The 21,612-nt window shown below is 52.0% G+C and overlaps 1 protein-coding gene across 1 annotated transcript in view; it reads right to left on the reverse strand.

The window, feature by feature from the left end:
* Positions 1 to 16,232, reverse strand: part of LOC128272996 (neural-cadherin) — a 54,342-nt gene extending 38,110 nt beyond the window's left edge. Inside the window, exons 1-2 of the mRNA XM_053010899.1 lie at positions 16,181 to 16,232; positions 3,187 to 3,330 (exon numbers count right to left, since the gene is read on the reverse strand). Coding sequence (XP_052866859.1) covers positions 3,187 to 3,330; positions 16,181 to 16,232 — 196 coding nt within the window. The remainder of the gene's footprint in view (positions 1 to 3,186; positions 3,331 to 16,180) is intronic.
* Positions 16,233 to 21,612: the final 5,380 nt, after the last annotated feature.

Here is a 21,612-nt window from a genome sequence, read left to right on the forward strand (position 1 = left end):
CTGCCCGCCAAATTCGGTCTTCGGTGAGGTTAAAATTGTTTGTGGCCGCTGCTGCCGCACCCAAAAACTGTCAGCGCGGCAGGAGCAGCATTGACAGAGGAGAGCACAAACTCCGGCCGGCCGGCCGGCCGGTGGCAGCGCAACAACAACGCGCCAGTGGCATGGTGATATTTTAATAAATTTAGAATGGCGACCGTTATTAAAATTCATAAGCCCGGTTCGGTGGGTGTCCCGGCGTTACGGAGACTCGCGACACAGTACAGTGACTCTGCGGTGCGTTGTTCAATAAGTTTTGTGGTTCCACAGCAGAGAGCGCTAGCCTAAATTAATTTTGGTATGTTGGTGAACGCTCTACATGTGAACGTGTGTGAAGTTTCTTTCCAATCATTCAATTTATTCTTTGTTTACAAGTTGTTTTAGTATCGACTTACTAATCGTAGAAAAAATACAGGACATCGTTATGGAAAATCGTCATGTGATTGAAGTATTGAGTTTCAAAAAGCCGACAAAAACAGTTGAAGAACAAAAGCTCATTCGAATACAATTTTTTCGGCAACATTTAGAGCGTTTTCGGAAGGGTAAAGTGAATTTTTTGCGACGACTCATAACTATGGATGAGACTTGGATCCATCACCATGACCCTGAATCAAAACAAGAGGCTAAAGAGTGGCATGAACCTGATTTTTTGGCTGCCAAACGAGCCCGTGTTCAGTTAGCATCCGTTTTTTGGGGGTTGGAACCTTCATAAATCTTCATAAATTGGAATCTTGTTCGAACAAGTGTATTAATATTCAGGGTGCTCATATGTGCTTTTCTTGTCGAACCGCAAAACTCATTGGACAGCCTCCTGCCTGAGAAAACAAAGGGAATCACAAAGCGCATCTCGATCGAGGTGCACCTCGACGCCGCTAAAGTGGTAACACCGTGTGCGTGGTGCTGGTTGATACTCTGCAGCCTTTCTTGCTCTCCGGACAAAAAGCCAACGACCGAAATGTTCCGGCTTTTCCGGCGTGTTCCAGTTTATGTTCCCGTGTAAGAGACACACCCGTACTACACACACGTTCCGTAGCAATTGTACCCGGAGGGCGGTCACTATCGTTTACTGGGAACGTTTTATTATGTCGTTGGCCGACAAAAACGGGAGGCGGACCCCGAGCGGACCTGAAGAGCCCAGTGTCATCGCAACAGACCGGTTGCCTTCTTCACGCGGGGCTTGATTTGCAAACGGAGCAGGCGGTCACGAGGGGCACCCAGGGCCATTTAGACGAAAAGCATAACCCTGGACCTGGACGGGGGCTGCAACGTTGCGTAAAGATGATTCAACGTTCATGACTGCAAACAATGTGCGCCCGAGGGGGTGCCGCTGCGTATCATCCTCCTCCCGAAAGGCCAGAAGCCAGAGCGACCAGGTCCAAATGGAACGACCATAATCCATTGCCTTTTCTTTGGCACACACACAGACATTGGTGTTCCCCGACTTTCGGGGGTCTTGTTTATTAGAAAACTTTGCCCCTGCAGCGGCTCTGAGGGCTGATGCCCTGCGGTGCGCGGCTGGCCATGTTCGGGTCCATCAATTTTCCAACGGGTACACTCTGGAATTCGGACTCGGGAGTGATGTAAAAATTCTGCCCCAGCCAGATCAGTGGCCAATTCGGTCACGGCGCACCGCAGAGCACCGGGGGTCTGTCTCTCCACCCTTCGGGACACGCCAAACTCGGCCGCCAGATGGATGTGGCAGACGAGGAGACCAGAAGCACACACAGAACCTGTTCGGTCCTATGGTTTATGGCGCTGGTTTATGTGTGTGTCGCTGTCCGATCGAATTGTCCTCGGTCCACTTCCCCGGGGAGTGCGGATCCACGTGGACACACCACAGAACGCAAGAGAGAGAGAGAGAGAGCGAGAAATAAAACGAATTGAAAACAGCTCGAGAGCCAATTCGAGTACTCGAAAAGCGAAACGAAAACCAGACCTGACCGGAAGAGTCACAAAAAAGTAGCCACCCAAAAAATGGGACGCGGCGCAGAGCACACAACCGGAGTAGAATGGGGACGCTGCAACATGTTCACCACCAACGGGACCTCCTGACTTTCCTCTCTCCTGCTGTCGGGAGAAATGTCGGAAGTTATTAAATATATGGCAAAACTTGTGCCATCACTGTGTAATGGGTTGCAGAGCCGACGAACCCGGAAAAGTCAGCGGGGAAAGGGAGCAGAGGGACAGTATTTACGGTCACAAAGTGACACTATCAATTCGGTGCGGTCGATACACGAAACAGCAGGATACAAGGATCAGTGCGCTCGGCGGCGGCGGTGCTAACCGGAGCGGCCGCCCAGAACCAACATTCAGCAGCTGCCAAAAGATTCCGAACTCGCTTACTTTCTGGCCTTGCAACCGGCGTAAACTGCTCCGGATGTAAAGTAGTGGCCCTGCAAAGAACCTTAAATTCCTGTGGACTCGCCCCCCATTAACCGGCTCCTCGGAAGACCGGTTTTTATTGCCCTACCGGCACAACTAATCTCTCGAAGATTATCGCCTCACCAAACGGTGTGCGACTGCCGGGGCCACTGCAGCCTTGGCATGGGTAGGTGGCTCGGAACCGGAAGTAAAAAATCACTGCCCAGAACAAGATGGCCTGCGGGTCATCACTCGACGCTGATGCTGCTGCTGCTGCTCCTGCTGCTGATGAGGACGGCGCTGGTTTGAGGTCTACAAATTGCTGCTAAATGAGGCTCCTGTGCGAGGCGTTTAGCACGCCCGTCACTTGCCCAAGGCCTCAGAAGACCTCAGACCGCTCACACACTCTCCTCCGCCAACGGAGACTGCATGCGGCAACTATTTTATTTTCTCCACAGCACCGGGGTCCGACCATTAACTTGCTCGTATCTGGAGAGGACCGCCTGCAGCTAAGTTAAACAGTGCAGCATATCCCATCGTCTGATTTCTGCAGGCCGGGCGTGCAGGGCACGGAGGAGTGGCAGCGGTCACGTGTGTGGTCGTGAAGGAGGTGAGCTCGCTACGGTACGCTGCGGAAATTGATTTTCATTCCCGGAATGCTTTCTAATCTGGGCGCACAATGGGCGTCTAGGAGGAACCGGACCTAGAAACCTCTTTTGGTGATTTGAGCCCCCACCCGGACATTGTTTTTCACCGGGGAGGTAGATGGTACGCAAGGGCACTACTTACATTCATCGTGATCCTTGGCGGTGACGGTGAGCACCGTGTGCTGGATGTCCTCGTTCTCGTCGACCTCCGCCTCGTACAGCGCCTTGTCGAAGTACGGTGGATTGTCATTCTTGTCGGCGATTCCGATTCGGATGAACTTAGTGACTGTGGGGAGAAGTCAAACGGAAAATCGGTGTTAGATCGTTATCGTGTGTGTCGATGGCGCAACATTTAAACCGGAAGCCATTCGTCCCATTCGCAGCCCGAAAGAGCGAAACTTTTGCGTGACTCGCGCGCGTTGTGAGATCCGCGGAACGAGAGGCCACATTAGCCCCGGCACGGCACGGCACGGCCGGATGTGTTCGCTGATTCAATTAAACAAACTGCGCGGTCCGACCGCGGCGCTCGGCATATAGCTTGGTTATGATTAATTTCGCTGGCCTGGGTGATAGGAAGTGAAATATGGAGTGGTCCTTTTTTATGTGTGGCGATGGCGACAACGTATCAGGCGGACGCGCCACAGGACGTGCCGGACCATAATTCACTTGCTTGCCCGCCCGCCCGGTTACGGTACGTGGCCACGGGATGTCCATGTAAACATGGTGCGTGCAGAGCACTGGCCAGTCCAGTCGCTGCACGGCCTGGTACATGTGTTTCCAAACGTGCGTTATGCAAACGATCTGTGTGAGTGCAGCCAATCGGACTTTGGGATCCTTCGGGTGTACCGGTCGGTTTCGGTTCCGGGCTTTTGCATCACGAATGTAGGCCCCCAGCGCCCGTATCCTTCCGCACAAGTGCACGTTTTATTTAGTTACAGTTACGAAACCGGAACCGGGTGTGCCTTTAATCTTACAGAAAGACCATCAGGCTCGGACGGCCAGGCCCGGGCCTGATGTGGATGAGTGTGACAATATTATACTCATTACCATAATGACACCGACGCGTCTGGGCAGCAGCAGTCGCCGGCTCGCGGACCGCGGTGGAGCGAAATTTCGGCAACAATCTCGTCCGCATGCAGAATAATGCTGTGCGCCACTGCGGCGGTGGCAGTCACACTTTCCACTAAAACTCGTTAGTTGGACGGTTCACGTTGGCAGCCGCCGTAGAATGCATAGCTCCGCGGACGAGCTTAACTCCCGAGCGGTGTAGAGAGCCGGTGCCAAAATCCGCGTCACATAGACGACCACCGGCGGGCGTTGACGGCGGTGAAGCGTAAAATTACATTCCACGGTAATTAGATGAACGCGGGCAGTGGGACGTGAAGAGAAAGAGAGAGCGAGAAAGTGCCAGCCAACCTGCCCTGTGTCGAAACAGTGGCCCATCGGTTCTCTGATGGTTTTTGCATGACATTTTGTTGCGCCGCTCGCGTTGTTGCCGTCAATTGGCAGTTGAGATTTTTTTCGGCTAGAATATCGGCTCGGAGAAGTGACTTTTTGGCAACTAGTATTGGCTCTTTCGCTGAGGACTAGTCTGTGTTCGGCTTACATGCAGGCGAAAATAAAGCTCTACTTAAGGCAGAGTATCTGTGCTATCGCTACCATATTTCGGTGAATTTTTGGAGACCATCACAAACGAATTGGTCCTATTGTGGCGTAGCAAAATGTAACGCATGGATTGAAAAGAAGCCTCGGGCCTCTTTAACACATGGATGGCGCTAGGCTTATTGCATAAACCGCTGCTTTTGTTACTGCTAACCTCCAAAAGAAACCGTATTCGGAAGATTTCGCTCCCAGCGACTCCTTGCTATTGGCAGAACTCAAAAAATGATATTTCGGTAAGAGGTTTCGCTCGAATGAAGACACCTAAACGCTGAACCTGAGGCTTATTTTGAGGCAAAAAAATAAATCGTTCTACAAAACTGGTATTGACATGTTACAACGGCGCTGTGCAAAGATTGTATGTGGCTCCTTGATGGAGATTACACGTGTTGATGATTGAAGCCTGCTTTGAACGCAAAAAACCCTGGTTTCTTTTTTGACCCGTTTCTTACTTTAATCCTTTTTGCCACGTTTTTGCCAAAAGTAATTCCCAATAGAATGATAAAATCCATTCCCGGAACGGTATTCAAGTATGCCGTTGTCATGGAAACAAATCACTGTGCGTGTGTGTGTCTAGCACATTGTGCAATTTTGGCCGAGTTTGATCCGAAGCTTCCTTCAAATTGGTTAGTTGCTGTTGGTAGCGTTACATACTGACCTAGCCTGACCTAGTTTAAGTAGCTCATTGTAGTGCAAACCCTTCAGATCCCATCATACTCGCTCGCTCTAAAATCTCCACTTTAAATTTCATTTTGCCACTCAAAGCACTGTGATTTTTCGAGAACATGCTTCATGTTTCGACAAGCATTCGGTGGCCATTCTCTGCAGCAGTTTTCTTGCAAATGATAGCAGAACGGGAATGATCCTGAAACAGAGGTCACAAACCAAAACTTGTTCCGGTTTAAATTGAAATCCTTTGCCAGATGTCAAAACAAAGTCATGTTGGCAGCTAAAGGCACAACGGTAAACAAATCCTGCTTTCATATCAACGCACCGCGCACCGGTAAATATGCCAATTTTGATTGATTACGTCAAAACAGGTTGGTTTGGGTAGAGCTTTACACTGAAACATTCCTTGGAGTGCCAATTTAACACACACAAAAACTGTTGTTGGTTCGACTTGAAGAATGGTGGTTTTGCTGGCATCAGATCGATCGATGTAATGAGCTCTGTGCGCCATATTTGATTGAGTCATATTTTCAGGTCATATTTCCCCCCGCAAAAGGTATGCTGGAAAAATTTCCCGCCAAAAATTGGTGCTCGTGCGACGGACGCCGCGATGAGTTTCTTCCTTCCATATGTTTGTTCTGGTTTGATTAAATCATTCACCAGCGAGATCGGGAGAGAGCATTGCGGTGGAGGCCCCCTTTTGTCGATTCCGAACTCCTGTCGGATAGGGGCGGCCGATGGGGCAGAAAAAAAGTGTCCCCCAGTCAGGCGAACGACGTTGGCACACAACTTCGCATCGTCTGCACTCCACACAGCACCGGCACTCGTTGCCCGGGTGACATTGGGCTACCCTTTTGTTGGCGATACCAGGTGAAGGGTTTTCGGGTGTGAGTTTGATGAAAGACGATTGAAATTGGGCGCAAAAAAGAAGGAAAGCCGTCAAGGAAGCATGGCAGAGGCAGGCGGCAGCAGCCTGAGCCTGGGAACCCCCGCTGTGTGGTGATTGAAGAGTTCTGACGAAACATCTCTCGGCCGTCGAGAAAAGGACGGGCGGGCAGATCAAGCCCGGTCGGAGGCACGGGACGTGGATAAATTCGAGATGAAATTTGCCGGTCGGTTTTCACCTGGCAAATGGAGTTGATTGGAAAGTTTGAATTTTCGATTGGAAATGGAATCCCCGGTCGGTCGGTCGGTCGGTCGGGTGGGATCGGGACGGGAAAGGACGTGACTAATCCACAGCAGCAGCCGGGTCGAACAGTGGGGGCCGCCACTACAACATGAGCCACTCGTTAGCCGTTCCCCGCTGACGAGCGTGTCAACCACGCACCTCTTACCGGGGGTTCCTTGCTGATCGCTTTGTGGAGAGTGTTGTGTGTTGTTGGGAAACATCATCATGCGTGGGTAACGCACCAGGTGTGTGTGTGCGTGTTTTGGGAGAGAAAGTTTTTTGAACAAAGTTATCGACAACGACGGCCCGTCGCGGCGGCACCTGTTCCCTGTGATGTGGCCGTAATCCTGTTGAGTTGTGATTTTCGGTTCTCGGTTGCATACAAATTATGCTCGAGATGCGATCGGAACAAAACGGGATCGTCCGGTGAGAGCTCGCCCAGAAAGCCTGAATTTCTTATTGAATTAGATATCCCCGAGTTCCACCGGAGGAGCGCGTTCGACATAAATAAAAGAGCGCGCCAGGAGCAGCTCCGAAAGCTCTTCAATTCCAATTACTTTACCGATCGGGTGTGTGGCCGGCCGTGTCTAGCCGACCGTAAGACAGATTACTGTCTCCTGCTCTTGCTCTCTCTCTCTGTTGTCGAAGCGCATTGATAAATTCAGCATCATTTCCGAACATCGAGCGTTAAGCCGATGTTGGCCGGGCCGGCCGGGTCAGCGCGTCGGTCAGAGATTGGAGGGTTTATTTTGACAGCTAAAACGATTGGTTTGGGTTTTTTGGTTGTTCCTTCGTCGTGACGTCTTTATAGACCGAAAATAGGCGAGATAAGACGTGCCGCCCGGGGCAAGGATATCAAATGACAGAAGGTTTTTTTTTTGGCCTTTTTTCTGGACGTTTCACAAACGGGCCCCCCGAGGCGCGATTCGAGTTTTGATTCGAGAACTCGGCTTTCGGTGCTCGGCGAATATTCACACAAAAAATGCGCCCAAAAATAGCGGAGCTCGCTTTATTCCGGTCACTTTTTCGTTCGTTTGTTTTCACTGCTGCTGTCAAAGTCGGGCAGCAGTCGGGTCAGTCGCACAGGGTGGTCAGCACTTTTTTCGCCCCAACACCCCAAAACACACACGGGCGGGCACAATGCTGTGCTTTCTTCTCACTGGCCTGGGGGGTGCGCACCGTGAAATCGGCTTTCCCTCGCAATCGGAAGTGCAGTTCCTGGGGCACGGCTTTTACCAAGCTGCTGCCTGCAGCGGCAGCAGTGGCAGCAGCAGTGGCCATTGAATCGCTTCCAGCAGCAATTCTGCAAATGGAGCGCGCCGGACAGTGCGCGGTGGAAAAGCCCCAAATTGCGGCAACCACTAAATTGTGCCAACTGTGTGTATACATTTCACCGACCGCCGGATCGGAGGACCGGCCAATGGGGGGCCCACATAAACCTACATGAGTGACGACAAAGCACGCTGAAGGACATAAAACACAATGCCGGCCACGCCGCTGGGGCCTGCCGCCTGCTTCTTAACGCTCATCAATAGTGGTTATCGAGTTACTTTAGCTGCCGCCCCACAGTTCATGGCATTAATCCCGCGCAGCTTGAATCAATGTAGCACCGGAACTCGACCGACCGGAAAAGCGGGCACACCGGAACCGGAACCACCACCACCCGCCAAATAGAGGCCACACAGTTCCGTGGTCCAGCGTGATTGTGAGTGATTGTTGGCAAATAGTGCTCCGTTTGTGGTGGTGCTGGTCAGCGTCCCCACCGGAAGTTGATACCGATTCCGGTGGCGAGCGACGACAGTGTGTCCACAATGGGACCATTTTCTTTACACATTATGGTCCGGAGGTGCACCACCCCATGACCGTTGACGATTGTTTGAAGTGTGTTTTGGAGGACTGGGCGCACCAGCCCCACATTGTGAGCCACACTCCAACATCGGCGGCCCCCTGATACTGTGTCACACAGCTGATGGTGGAGCTGATGATGATGATGATGATGGAGAGGAAAATGAGCTCCCTTCGAATGGGACTTGGAAAGTGTTGTTCGCAAACAAAAAAAAGCGGTTCACACCCCGCATCGAGAACACTCGACCAGCATCGTCCGGTCCGGTCCGGGGTTTTGGAACAAAGTTTCGATCCTCTCGGTCCAGGGTTCCAACGATGACGATGAGGAGACCATTCCGACCAACCATTTTGGACCAATTGGAACGCTGCAACCAGCTCGCTCCCCGGTTGCTTTACAGCGTGTGCGTTCGTGTGAGTGCGGTAGGAGTTGTAGCGGAACTGCAGGCTGGATTTTGTGTCCCGAGCCACTGGAGCAAAAGTCTGGTCTGGGTCTGGGCGCTCTGTCAACAGGAAAGAGTCCGTTCGAGCGTTAAGAGCGGATGCTGTACGCTCGCACAGCAAACACCATGACGTGTGATAGGATCCGATTTACAGCTCCGCCGTTCTCGGATACATTCCACATTCCGCATCGCAAAACACGCTCCGGTAGATGCGAAGATCAATCAATGGAGAACCCCGTACGGTTGTGGTTTCGAAATTTGCGCCAATAAGGCTTGTTGCTGAAGGTGAGTGTCGATTGGATAAGATTCTCTCAATTACTTCAAACAAGTTCACGCAAGGCTCGTCCGAATGATGCCGTAAAAACAACAAATTTCGGATACAAAATCAACATGGTTTTATGGTTTGCTCGGCAGAAGCGAGTATGGCAAAGGCCATACTTCAGGTTAAGGGGCCTTCAGGAGCATCCCTGGGCTGCAATCGACAGACGACGACTGCGACCGCCACTTAATTGACTTCCTTCGGGTTCGGAAGCAGCACCAAAGCCACTTCGCCGTTGCAGCCTTTGCGGGTCCTTCACGGGGAACCGAGCGCAGGGCTTACCTAGTGTCTCTTGTTGGCCACGGGCCGATTGTTGCGGTTGCGGGTGTTGCCGTTGCTATCGATAATTTATTACCTTTCATGCAGCGATTTGGTAAGAAAATTCCACAATCCACAGATTGGCCCCCGACGAAGAAGGTCCCGCGCGTTCCATCCCCAGGCAGGCAGGCGTTTCTAGGTGAACGTTATTTATGCCCCCTGCTTATGTAGCGTTTTTCCTTCACCGATCACCGTTTTATTTATTCACTCGCTCACTCCTTCACGCTCGGCCACGGTGGGGCGGTGGGCTGAACATAATTTATGGTCGCCCCCGTTGGATGCGGCTGGCAGCCAACAGATTATTGCGCGCCCGGTTACGCGAGGTGCGAGACATGTTGAAGCGCACAATGATGTATCTTCGTTACGGGCCCTTCGGCACTTTGCCATAGGGCCGAAAAAAAAAACAGGAAGCAAAGCCGGAAAAAGGCGACCAAAATTGTGACCATATGAAACAAAAAGTACCAACGGTGCGGCCACCACTGTCAGCCACTCTGTCTCTGTCTCTGAGAGGATCCCTTCGGGTGTGGAAACTAAAATTGGAAGCGAAAAGTTTCGCCTCCGACGCAACTCGGGATGAAATATTCATCGGTCCCCTTCGCAAACGGGACGGGAGCGCTAACCCGGCTGCCAATCCGTGTCCTTTTTTCTGGCCCCGCACGAGAAAGCGAAAAGCCGGCCGCACGAAAGGTTGTCCAACATTCTATTCCATTAGTGTCATCTCTCAAACAAAGTGTTAATTTTATGTTGCAGCTCGAAGAGGCCGCGTGTGCGTGGTGGAAAACGAGGCAGAACGGAAGGTCCACCCTTGGCGAACGGGGTACTCCAGATACTCTACAGGTACGTCGTGTAAACGGGTAGGTGTAACCGCTCCATAACCGTTTGTGGCGATTGCGGGCGATAGAAGATAGAGTGTAATGAGACCTCCAGGAAGCACTTCCCAGTCGCACGGCGATCCCGGAAAAAAGGCATTCCCGAACCCACACAGCACACCCAACACACACACACACACACATTACACAAACCACAGTCGTCATGCCGTCGTCCGGAAGAACTTTTAGTCTGGAAATTTATGACAAACCATTAAACCAGATCGACTCCACCACTTAAGCGTTGGAGATTTTGGGTGCCTTTCCATTCCATTTTTTTTGGGGTGCCCAACCTTCTCTTCGATCTGGACCCGCCCGCCGCCAGAGGGCAAAGGGGCGGGAGACGTAGTCTGAGGCCAACCACGGAAGCCGCCTCGATTCGAATCGCATTTGCCTGGCCGAGCGCCGGGCGCCGGGCTACACCTAGCCGCGGAAAACTTTGCTGGACTTTGCCTTTAGCCTGGACCCCGGGGCAACTTGCTAATGGAAATGTAAATTGGTCGAGAATTGAAACCGACGGAGGTAGCATATTAATTCGGGCCAGCAATTTATCGTTATCGACTAGTTTCCCGGGCCCGTGTAGTATCGGCCGAGCCCGAGATAAAGATTGGATAAAGTTGGTCCTCTCGAGCGCGAAAGGCTCGTAGTGTAGAGTTTTAATTAAAGTTAAAGCCACCATTCGCTCGGAAATCAACCGGGCAGATTGGGCCATTGGCGGAGGATGAAACAAGTTTTAGGGCCTGAGGGTTTTGACAAAACGGCGACCCCCTGGCGGCTTGTAGTTTTACAACCATCTACAAAACTAGCGTCTCACGTTGGAGCCCTCCCTGTAATGGTCCCTCGAAACCCTTGCCTCGTTAGTATTGTTTCAGCTGCACAGAAGACAGGGAGAGAGAGAGACTGAATAGACCAAGGACCGAAGGAGCGCCGGGAGGCTTGCCCTCGTAAATCTGCAATAACCACACAGACACACAACCAGCACGCTTTGTGTGTGTTGTTTGACTGAAGTTTACTCTGCTAAATGGCCACGCCGCCGTTCCGTCGCCGGCGGTGTCGGAACATGACAAAATACTGTTCCACCCAAAACGGCACCGTGCGCCGGAAGAACAACAACCGGGAGTGTTTGTCGAAGCAGCCACTACTCTAGACACACACACAGGAGGGCCGCCCGATGACGGCATGGTATTTTGATTGAAAAGGTAATTCTGCGAAGGCAGCCCATTTCGACCGGAGGCCGACTCCCGGAGGAGCTACCAGTCCGTAGAGGAACTTTCCGTTACAGCAGCAAACTATCTCTCCGGTGAATTAAATAGCCTTCGGGTTTTTGGGTGGGCTGGGTGGGCTGGCTGGCCAGGCGGGGTCGGCAAATTAGTCCCAGCATAACAGAGAACGTAACCTCTGCAAACCCCCCATTGTGAAGCCGAAATACGGGGTCGAGAAGCTGTTGAATTTTGGTCTACTCGAATCAACCATTTTCGGGGAGTTCCGTTCGGACTTTGGCGTTTGTTTCGTAACCCAACATCGGGATGGTGGGGATCTCGTCAATTTCGAACGACAATTGGTTCGTAAAATTGGTATTGCATGAACAAATTGAATCGCGCGCAATCAGCATCGGTGGCAAGGTTGCGATTGTGGCGTCCGAAAAACTTTGTGCCCCATTTCCGTGTTTCCGCAGGAATCGTCGCAGCTCATTGTCGATGCACAACTCGAACTTCTTCTTTTTGGGCCAGCCATTCTCTGTTCTACTTCCCCTTGCAACTTTTAAACTCCAGCCCACCGCGTACTGGACACCTTCGGCAAGGTGACAACTCTCCCACCAATCGAAGCTACGCAGCCGGCCGGGGAGAGCCGGGTGTCTGTGCGTCGTACGCCTCGAAACTTCCACCGTCGATTTAATGAAATTGCACCTTGCGATGGTGATAAATCACGAGCACGGAACGTGACTTATTAGCCACCGGTGCTGTGAAGTCGGGCAGCATCGAATCCGGTCCGGAGTTCCTTCTCCGTCGGTGCCATCGGCCATCGATCGATCGTAATGATGGCGGCGGCACGGTGTCCCCCCCCCCCCGTTGGGAGTATGATCGGCTCACAATTCTTCGGGCTTGTTGCTTTCTCTGCCAACGATTTTACCCGTATCTTTGCACTTCACTTCCGTTCGATTGGTTCTGACATGAAATATTGGACACCTCGCCGTCCTCTTTAGCCACCCCAGAAAACGTGCGCCCCGTCCGTCGGTTGGGAAAGTCAAGATTTCGAGCGTGCTCTAGACAGACCAGGGAAGCGAGTGACATCGGCCTTGTCAACCGACCGCTGACCATCGACGACGATCGTCGCCTGATTGACGTGACGGGTGTGATGTCACCGCTCAATCTATTGCCTCTTTCTTGGACCGAGCGCCCACAAAAAGGCACCCCATTTCCAGAGGGGGCAATTTGGGAACGAGAGATCCGATCCGGCTTGTTTCATCTTTCAAATTTGGCAATCAGCTCGGGTGGCAGAAAGGAAGATTAAATTTACCATTCCCCCAGCAGGCGACGACCGCAAAAGCTGAATCATTAAAAATACATTATTGCTTGGTGCAGCTTCAACAACAACGCTGACGCCAAATGTGGTTTTAATAACATCAACATTGCTTGGTCGAACATCGGCTCCGGCAATCGGATTAGTCAGGAAGTCCGTCTTGCGTCCTTGGGGACCATTTTGTTTGACAAAATCTTCTTATTTTCACACCATGCTCCTGTGTCCATCGCCCTGCCCTGGGGAGCCCTTGCGCGCACAACAACCACAACCCAAACCGGTTGATGAATGGTCCCCGTGGGGAGTTCTTCTAATTTGGAAGCACGACTTCGGCGGAGGGTGGGCAAACCACCGTCAGCACTCTAATTTACAGCATTTGGTGGCAAGTCCCAGCTTTTTTGACAAGTTCCATTTAAACTGTCAAACGGTTTATTTCGGCGGTCGATCCGTTACCAGCTGGAACCTCGAAACCGGAAATGACGGGGAAATTGAGTGTGAAAAGTTTCGTTCAATTTGTTCACACAGCCTGGGCGGGGCGGGCAGGCGACTGGAACTTCATATCCATCTTCAGGAACCACACCACCACAGAGGACGGCACGGAGCACGGAACGGAAAGTTTCCTTATCTGATAAAACTACTTCCGCCGGTTGCCAGTTGCCAGTTGCCGGCTGTCGGTCACCGGCGACACCGGAACCGGCTGCAGCCAACGACTATACGGCCAATAAGTGATATCGTGTGCGCCGGTCAAAGTTTCGGTACGAAGCTTTTGCCCGGTTGGCGTAGTGAGGGGCATCGGCAGGATGCAAATCGCTCGCAACCGGACCGGAGTGTCGCACCGGATCCGGTGTCGGTGTGACGGGACACTGGGGGTGCCCGGGAATTGGGTAAAGTTTTCGCAACGTCTTCGAAACATTTTCACTCTTCACTTAAGTAGGTTTGCATACTTTTTATTTGCGTGCCATCCGTGCCGATGGAGGACGGAGTGAGCCTCGCGCCGTAACGCCAAAGACACACACTCGCATCCGACCGAAAATTTACACGACTGTCGCGCTTCATCCCTTCCCATTAGAGAGAAAGCGGATTTCGCCGCCGACGACTGTTCGACTTTTGCAACAGTCGAATGGAAAGTTTTCCACTGCGCCCCGCTCCTTCCTCGCCGCTCGGGTTTGGGGCCGGATCCGGGTTTGATTGAGAAACTTTACAATTGCCGCACAATTTCGGACGATGTACACACTTAGACCCGGGGGCGATGTTTTCCGAATGCCGGTTCCGATTTTCCGAAAGGATTAATAATCATCGATAAGTTCGCGGGGTGGTTTTGTCCGCGTGTCCGCGGTGCGCATCGCATCAAGTGCAAAGTTGGAAGCGATCCGCCGAAACTTTCAATCGATTTTCTTATAACCCAGACCCAGACGACAGCGGGCCGCTGGAAAAAGCTCGAGAGTTGGTTCTATCGGTCGCCAAAGGTGATTAGCCGCAGGAGTTGCGGAATGCTTTTGGTTTGTTCCTTCATTAAAATCTCGCACCAAGCACACTGAACAGTTCCCGCAGTCCCCGGTGATGATGACGCTGGCCGAAGGCAAAGTATGCCTCCGGCCACGGCGCGGTGTCCTTGTTGCGAAAAAGTTCGTTTCGCTGGTCGAAAGTTTCTGTCCGTCGGTCGGCTCGGAACCTTAAAGCGCTTCCGGCTGCTCCGGCTGGGTCCTTCTTTGCGAACGACAACGACGTTCTAAATTACATGTAATCGGACTAACACAATCCCAGCAACCCAAGAACTTAAGGGCATCCTGGCCACCTGACCACCGCCAAGATAAGCTACGGAGGACTTTCGAATGTCCCTTTCAACAGTTATTGAAACCCTGCCTCGTGAAAGCCACACTAAAGCCAGCCGCGCGCCAGCGGATGAATGAGATAGGCCGTTTCGAAATTGAAATTTCGATCCCTTTTCCACGCGTTAATGGTTTTTCTGTCGAACGGAGCTTCTCCTTAGACAGACCGCAACAACTAACTAAATGGGTGCCAGGAAGAAACCGCACCGCATCGTTCGATGAAGAAAATAAGCAGCGCTATCCGGCGGTCACCAGACCGTCCATTGCATCGGAAGCTACTATCATTATGTTGGCCTCGAAACTGCCGCAACGGATCCCATCACAGAAAGAGAGGCTAACTAACTGGCTGGCCACTTACAAAACTCTTGTCCTCGGGAACTCGCAAAAGCGTAAATAGTCCTCTCGAGCCGGACTGAGTCGGGCTACGGTGAAGTAGCTTTTCGGCCAGGTCTCCAACGTAACCAGCGCCGTTCTAAAAAGGGCGTTCCACAACACAACCCCACCACACCACCGTAAAACACGGCCCAAGACCGGCAGCGAGAAATGAAAATATGTTAAACACAGCCACCGTAGAGCGCCACCGAAAGCGATTCCGCCTTTCGGTGTGGAGAGAGACCACACGCCAGGGAGGATTTGCATAATCCCGAGCCAATTAAAGGTACTTAAGTTCCGGAGCAGAGCGCTTCGACGGCGTGCGCCACCGGTACACGCACCGTGTGTGTGTGTGTGTGTCGAACTATCTACCATCGCGCACCGGTGCGTTAGTAGTGCTGCTTACGCCTTACGTGCCACCAGGATTAACACACATGGAGGAGTTTAATATAATTTCCAGCTAACGGGGAGAGAGCTTTACGGTCTTTCGAATTAAAATCAATTTTCTACCCAACAAAGCACACGCCCGCGAGTGGCCCGGGCCACGGGTAGGAATGAATAAATTAGCCTGCACACTGTAGCACCGGCGATGCTTTTTTGGGACGAATGAAAGAGCCACCCGGTTCCGATGGAGGCGCCTGGTGGTTCTGGTGTGATAAGTGTTGGATTGTCGGGACCGGATGATCCTGTATTCAGCCACCTCTTTCACCGGCACTGATATGCATACAAATCAACAATTGCTGGCATTCCCGGAAGTTGAAGTTCCCGGGAGTCCGCAATCCGCGATACACCTGTGTTAGAGCGAATGTAACACTATTGAGCACGGCGAAAGGTCAAAAGGTCCGTGCTGGAGCGCGGACCCGGTGGGGGCACAGAGGCATGTTTTTCATTTTTGCATTGCAAATGGTATGATAATCGTCACCCAGGGGGGGATGCGCTGTCACCACGCGTCGAGGGCAACAAGGTGGACAACACCTTCCGGCGTTGGGGCGATGATAACTCTACGCGGTGTCGAGCCTTCGCATCCTTCCGCCGATTGTCTTCACGGGTGGGTGACAGTAAATAGAGGACACGGTCACGGACCGGATGGACCGGTAGGCGCATAGCACGGCAGCAACACGGAGAACACATTACCTAGATACGTGCTATTCGTGAGTACCCAGAATATCTTCAGTGGGTCTACCATCACTCTTCCGCGCAGCCACCGTCCTCGGGCACCGCCGGCGTACTGGAACAGGATCGATAGGACCGATGGTGGTATCACTAGTCACCAGGTGGCGCAGCACTCCACCATCGAGCGCTGACGCAGCGCTTCAGCCGTCAGTGCAGCTGCTGCTAATCCTAGAACGCGTGCTAAACACTGACACCACGACGACACGGCGTTGCCGTCAGAGGGACGACAGCCGTCGCTCTGACCACGGTGGGTGGCGAGCGCACACAGAAGAATGACCGGAACCAGATGGCACGCACTTTTCATCGCAACACGACTCGGAAGCAGCAGCGAACTCGACCGTGAACGGGCCTAGCTTCCCTTCTTCTCACCAAAAACACACACATAGGCAGAAAAAATTAAACCATGATAATGGGAGTCACCACACACGATCACACGTCACCAAACACTGCGCGGGGTCACGCATACTTTTAACAGTAAAATTTCCTTCCCCCAGGAAGGATGGAGCACACCACCGATCAACCGGTTAGCAACCGGTTGCGGGAACCGGAAACAATCATTTCGATGATGACGTACTCCGTACACCGATCTCTCCGATCGTAAAGCGTGTGAAAATAATCGCACCGAACGCGCGCGCGTTTGCCAACCAACTGACCCGTTCCGTTGACAGCCGATCCTGACGACACCACGGGGTGGGAGCTCACGGAACCGAGAGAGCTTTCGCACGGTCCAACGGAAGCGCTTTCGGCTCGAAGGTTCGGCTCCGGTGAGAACCAAAACAATGTGCCACTCATCGCGTGGACCGGGCACGCGAATGCGCAGAGCGAGCTCATCCTTTGCGAGCTTTCTCTCGCGGGTGTTTCGCGCCAAATGTGCCGGTCTGCAGGATGCAAATTAAATTGTCACTCGTGACGCGCAGAACAGGCCGCCACGCGTCCGTACTGTGATGACGTTCGACAGCGCGGTGTTTTTTAAGGAGCGGTCTGGTGACGGCGTTTCTGTGCTTTCCGGGACCGATAGGAAGCCACAAAACAGCAGAGGACCCGGAGAGGGTTTAATTGCTTGGGCGAAAAGTTCACGGCAAGCCAGTGTGTGGCAGGACTTCGGACGGGGTGCGCCACGTTTTGGGGATTCTTGTTTTTAATTAAAACTTTCCCAATTCTTAACCCACCGAGACGACCGACCTCCTCGCCCCGCACGCGCACATGGTATGCGACTGAGCGAAACGACACAGAGCCTCGCGTCCGGGAAGCGTGGTGCGTATGTGGGGAACGGACCACGGTTACTGCGGCCGACGCAAGGCACGCCGTTACATCGCGCGAGGCGTGCCTTTTTAAACTTTCCCGAAGACGCGCTCTCTCTCTCTTGACAAATCGACTAACTGGGTGGGGAGCTGGGAGTTCTAAGTGACCCCAGCACTCACACCCCACCGGGAGGGCACGCGGGGGGCGATATTGCATCATTTATCATGTTGACCAACTCGGCCAGATTCCAGCTCCTCCTCGGTTGGAGGAGCGCATCGTTCGAATAGTTGATAAATTGGTTTTCTATCTCGGGCTTGGGGGACGGTCCGCGCGCTCGACCGCCGTTCTACCCCATTAAAAGCTCTGGCAGGACTCAACGAGCGCGCGGAGGACATCTCTCTCTCCGCCGGGTGGTCCGGGGTCAACAGGTAGCCGGCAACTAACAAGTTCTCTGGCACCATTCTGTGTGTGTTTGTCGATGGTCCCCGTGGACCACTCTCGAGTAGCGGCGATGTCTGGGAAAAAGGAAGGTCAGTTGGTATCTCGGAGGTGGCACAATCGTTAGCGATTCTTAAGATGGGCGCACCCGCCGACCCGGTCTCCGGTCTCTGTGGTCTGAGGAGCCGTGCCGGAGACAGGTTTAAAATGAGCACACCACACGCCAGGACGACTGTCCCCTGCCGGAGATGTCAATTTATCGAATTGTGTGTGTGGTAAAGATAATCGTAGCCCGTGGACAACGGGTGGAGTGAGTGGGGGGCTGTTCTGTGGCCGCTTCTGGCACCAGTCGAACGGACACGACAACCAATTGAACAAACCGCCGCACGAGCGTCGCAATAGTAGCGACGGATTCAATCCAATTTCGTGCATTGTGTGCCAGAGAGCGCACACGATTCTATTCGTTGTGACCCGCCCGTGAGGCACCGGGAAAGGATGCAAGGAAACGGACACCCCCCCCATTGGTGGTGAGCTGATTATCCGATTATGCTGACAATCGAGCTCAGAGGTTTTTGGGACGCGCGGTGGTCCGGGGAACAGCAGACAGTGAAATGTGGCTTCGATCAGGTGCAAGGATAATTGAAATGTAGCAATTTTGATAAGCCATTTGTTGGCGCTGTCGGAACCATATTTTACAGTTTAATCAGTCCGAAGGGCGAAAAGGTTGCCGGCCGGCAGAAGGTTTGCGGCTGGCTGCACGTCCGTAATCCTGTTGACTGAAGGAGCATTAGAACGAGATCGGAAGATAGGATTGATTTTTTTGTGTCTACCATTAAGACATTAAGGCTCAATCAGCAGAATGCAGTTCCGAGTTCCGAGAGATACCCTAAGTAACCCCTAAGCACACAAGCCGGAAGGAAGGATAAACCCTGTGTGTGAAAACACTTCTGCTCCATTTCGCCACTAAGCGCGGCAAGCCGAAGAAATCTCAAATCTCATTACGGCGTTTGAGAAGGGCTCAGAAAAACGCAACTCAACAGCACTCCGGCGGATAATCTGCTGGGACTCAACAAACAAATCTATAAAATAACGCACAACGGCGGTGACCGAGAGAACCAAATCTCGTTCTGTTTCCACTGCGCGTTTCCGTTCGCGGATAGGGCCGCCCGGAGTGTCCTCTCCTGTGGAGTCCTTCGCCAAAGGCAAGGCAAACAGCACTTTTACGAGCACTTGATTTTAATTTGCTTAATGATAATTAACTCCTGGTGTGTACACATTATGCTACAAACCGTTTCACGGGCTCGCCCTCTCTGTCTCTCACTTGCCGGCTCCTGCGGTGCACTGCAATCCTTTCACAACGGGGCGCACCCGCTTCCGCTGATGAATAGGGTATTTAAAACAAAAACACCAACGTCTTCGCCATCAACGGGGCCCGGGCCCGGCGTCGGCATCATTAACGGAGGAGGAATCTTAAGGACATCGAGGCAACTAGGTCCAGGTCTCACTCACAAGTGAGTGGAGCTCGCTCAACCGGTGGATTGTTGGGGTTGCCGCCGCCGCCTTTCGCGAAGGAAGAAGTTGCCTTATCTTTGCCGATAGCCGGGACCTACCTACGGCACGTGCTGACGCAAACCGTGCGCTGTGGCAGACTGAGAGAAAGGGGGTCCACCACCATCTAGGAACTTCTGCTGCAGAAAGTCTTCCTTGAAAGCATCCTGACCGACCACACCAGGGAGGCTTCAAAGACGTTCGTCAAGTAAACGGGGCGTTTATTTTGGGCTCGCCGTTCGCTCCAAGCAACACCCCAAGTGACGTCCTTCTGGCAGACGTTTCGTGGGACGCGGTCGAGAGTAAAAGGGTCGAAACGATTCCCGCCATCTCGGTCGCCCGGTGTCCGGTGTGTTTCAGGTACGATATTTACATGATGGTTTTAATTAAACCATCGCCTTCAGTTGCTCCACTTGCCCGCCCGAGATTAGGACTGACCGAGATGAAAATGGAAGGCAGAAATTAGTTAAAAAATCCTCGCAGCCGACCGACCCTTCGCTAGCGATGATGACGCTTGTTTGGTTTAGCCCACGTAGCAACGATAACGCTGCCTGTTTATGAGCGCACCGGACCTAATCTCGAGCGGTGTGGCCCGTCCTTGAACGTTGTAACGAGCATAGCGAGGCGAATCGGGCGAATCTAATTGAATGTTGCCATTACGGCAAAGCATGGGGCTCCGGCCCATGTTGTAAGTAGCGTGCCAATAATGAATCTCGCGCGAGGCGACAAGTGTGTCAAACAATCAGTGTCATTAATGATTTAATTACAAACTTCTTGCGTCAAGCTTCTTGGCTAAGTTGTATCGTTCGCCCAGCATGATGTTTCCTCCGAGTCTGCACAGTAATGTTTAAAGTACGCTAGAGGCCATCAGATGGCAAACGGGAAACGGGCTTTAAAATTTAGGGCAGGGCTGCAGAAGCTAGCTCGAAGTGGCCCCAGGCTTTCCACACTGCCAAAATTGCATGGCCTCAATCAGCATTGCATGAAAGAGTTCAACAGGAACTTCCGAGGAAATTGATGCCATAACATTTAAGGACATTGATTCCTAGGAAAATTCTGCCATAAAATGGAAATCTATATTCCGAGCGATTCTGCTAGATGGTGCTGCAAATTTAGCAAACGAAGAATTTTCCAACTATTTTACTATAAAATGTTGTTTCCAATACAAACCAACACTTTTCGCTATAATCAAGCAATGTGGTGCCATAAAAGGCTATAAAACTAAGAGCGTTATTCTGGTTGCTCCCGGGCGTTACTCGCGCTGCTATAAAAGCTCAGGATAACGGAAGTGTAACGTGCCAACATTCAGCAGGATGCCAAAATATCGAGTGAGACACCCAACGAAAGCTCTATGAAAACACTTTTTTGCGGTCCACACGGATTGTTACAAAAAATACTCGGAGAACGTCTTCGCATTCTTTTTCGTTGGCCGCAAGTGTTGAAGCGTATGATCGATTATGATGCGAAATTATCGCCAGAGTCAATGATATGGAAAGTTTTTTGTGCTTTCCCAAATTTATACACCGCGTTACCCTTAAGCACAGGACCGATGTGAGACTTCGGCAGGAAAGAATGATGAATGAAGCTTTAATCGGTGTTTGGCTTGCAAATTGCACGAATACGCGGGCGATAAATATTATTTATACATACATATCGCAGACCGTGGCGAAGGATACGTTCGGGTTGTTTTTAGTTACCTGCAAGAGAGAGAGAGAGAGAGATGAGAAAATGTTTAAGTTCCGAAGTGTCATTTACAGGTTTCTCTTAGTTCTATTTTAATAACATTTTAAGAAAAGCAACACCACTAAATAGGAAACATCGCAACGGTAAATGGTTCGATGAGGTCCACTAATTTTTGTAAGATGTCTACTAAGATGGCACAACCACATCGCGTCCATTCATAAGATCTTCTCATTGACACTCAGTCCGCAACTCGAGCAAACTGGAAAACTGATAGCGACCCCGGCAACCAGCACCGTAAGAGGGTACACCATGCGACCCATGGCGTAATTAAATAATACTTGCTCCGCTAACCCTTGTCAACGGATTTTATCGCTGCATTCCGAACCCATCAACCCAGTGTGACCAGACCAGAAAGGTAACGATGCTAATGGCATCGACTTCCCGGGGGGACACTATCTGTCGCGCCGCCCCACAACAGCGTA

The sequence above is a fragment of the Anopheles cruzii genome, chromosome 3 (assembly GCF_943734635.1).
Source record: "Anopheles cruzii chromosome 3, idAnoCruzAS_RS32_06, whole genome shotgun sequence".
NCBI lineage: Eukaryota > Metazoa > Arthropoda > Insecta > Diptera > Culicidae > Anopheles > Anopheles cruzii.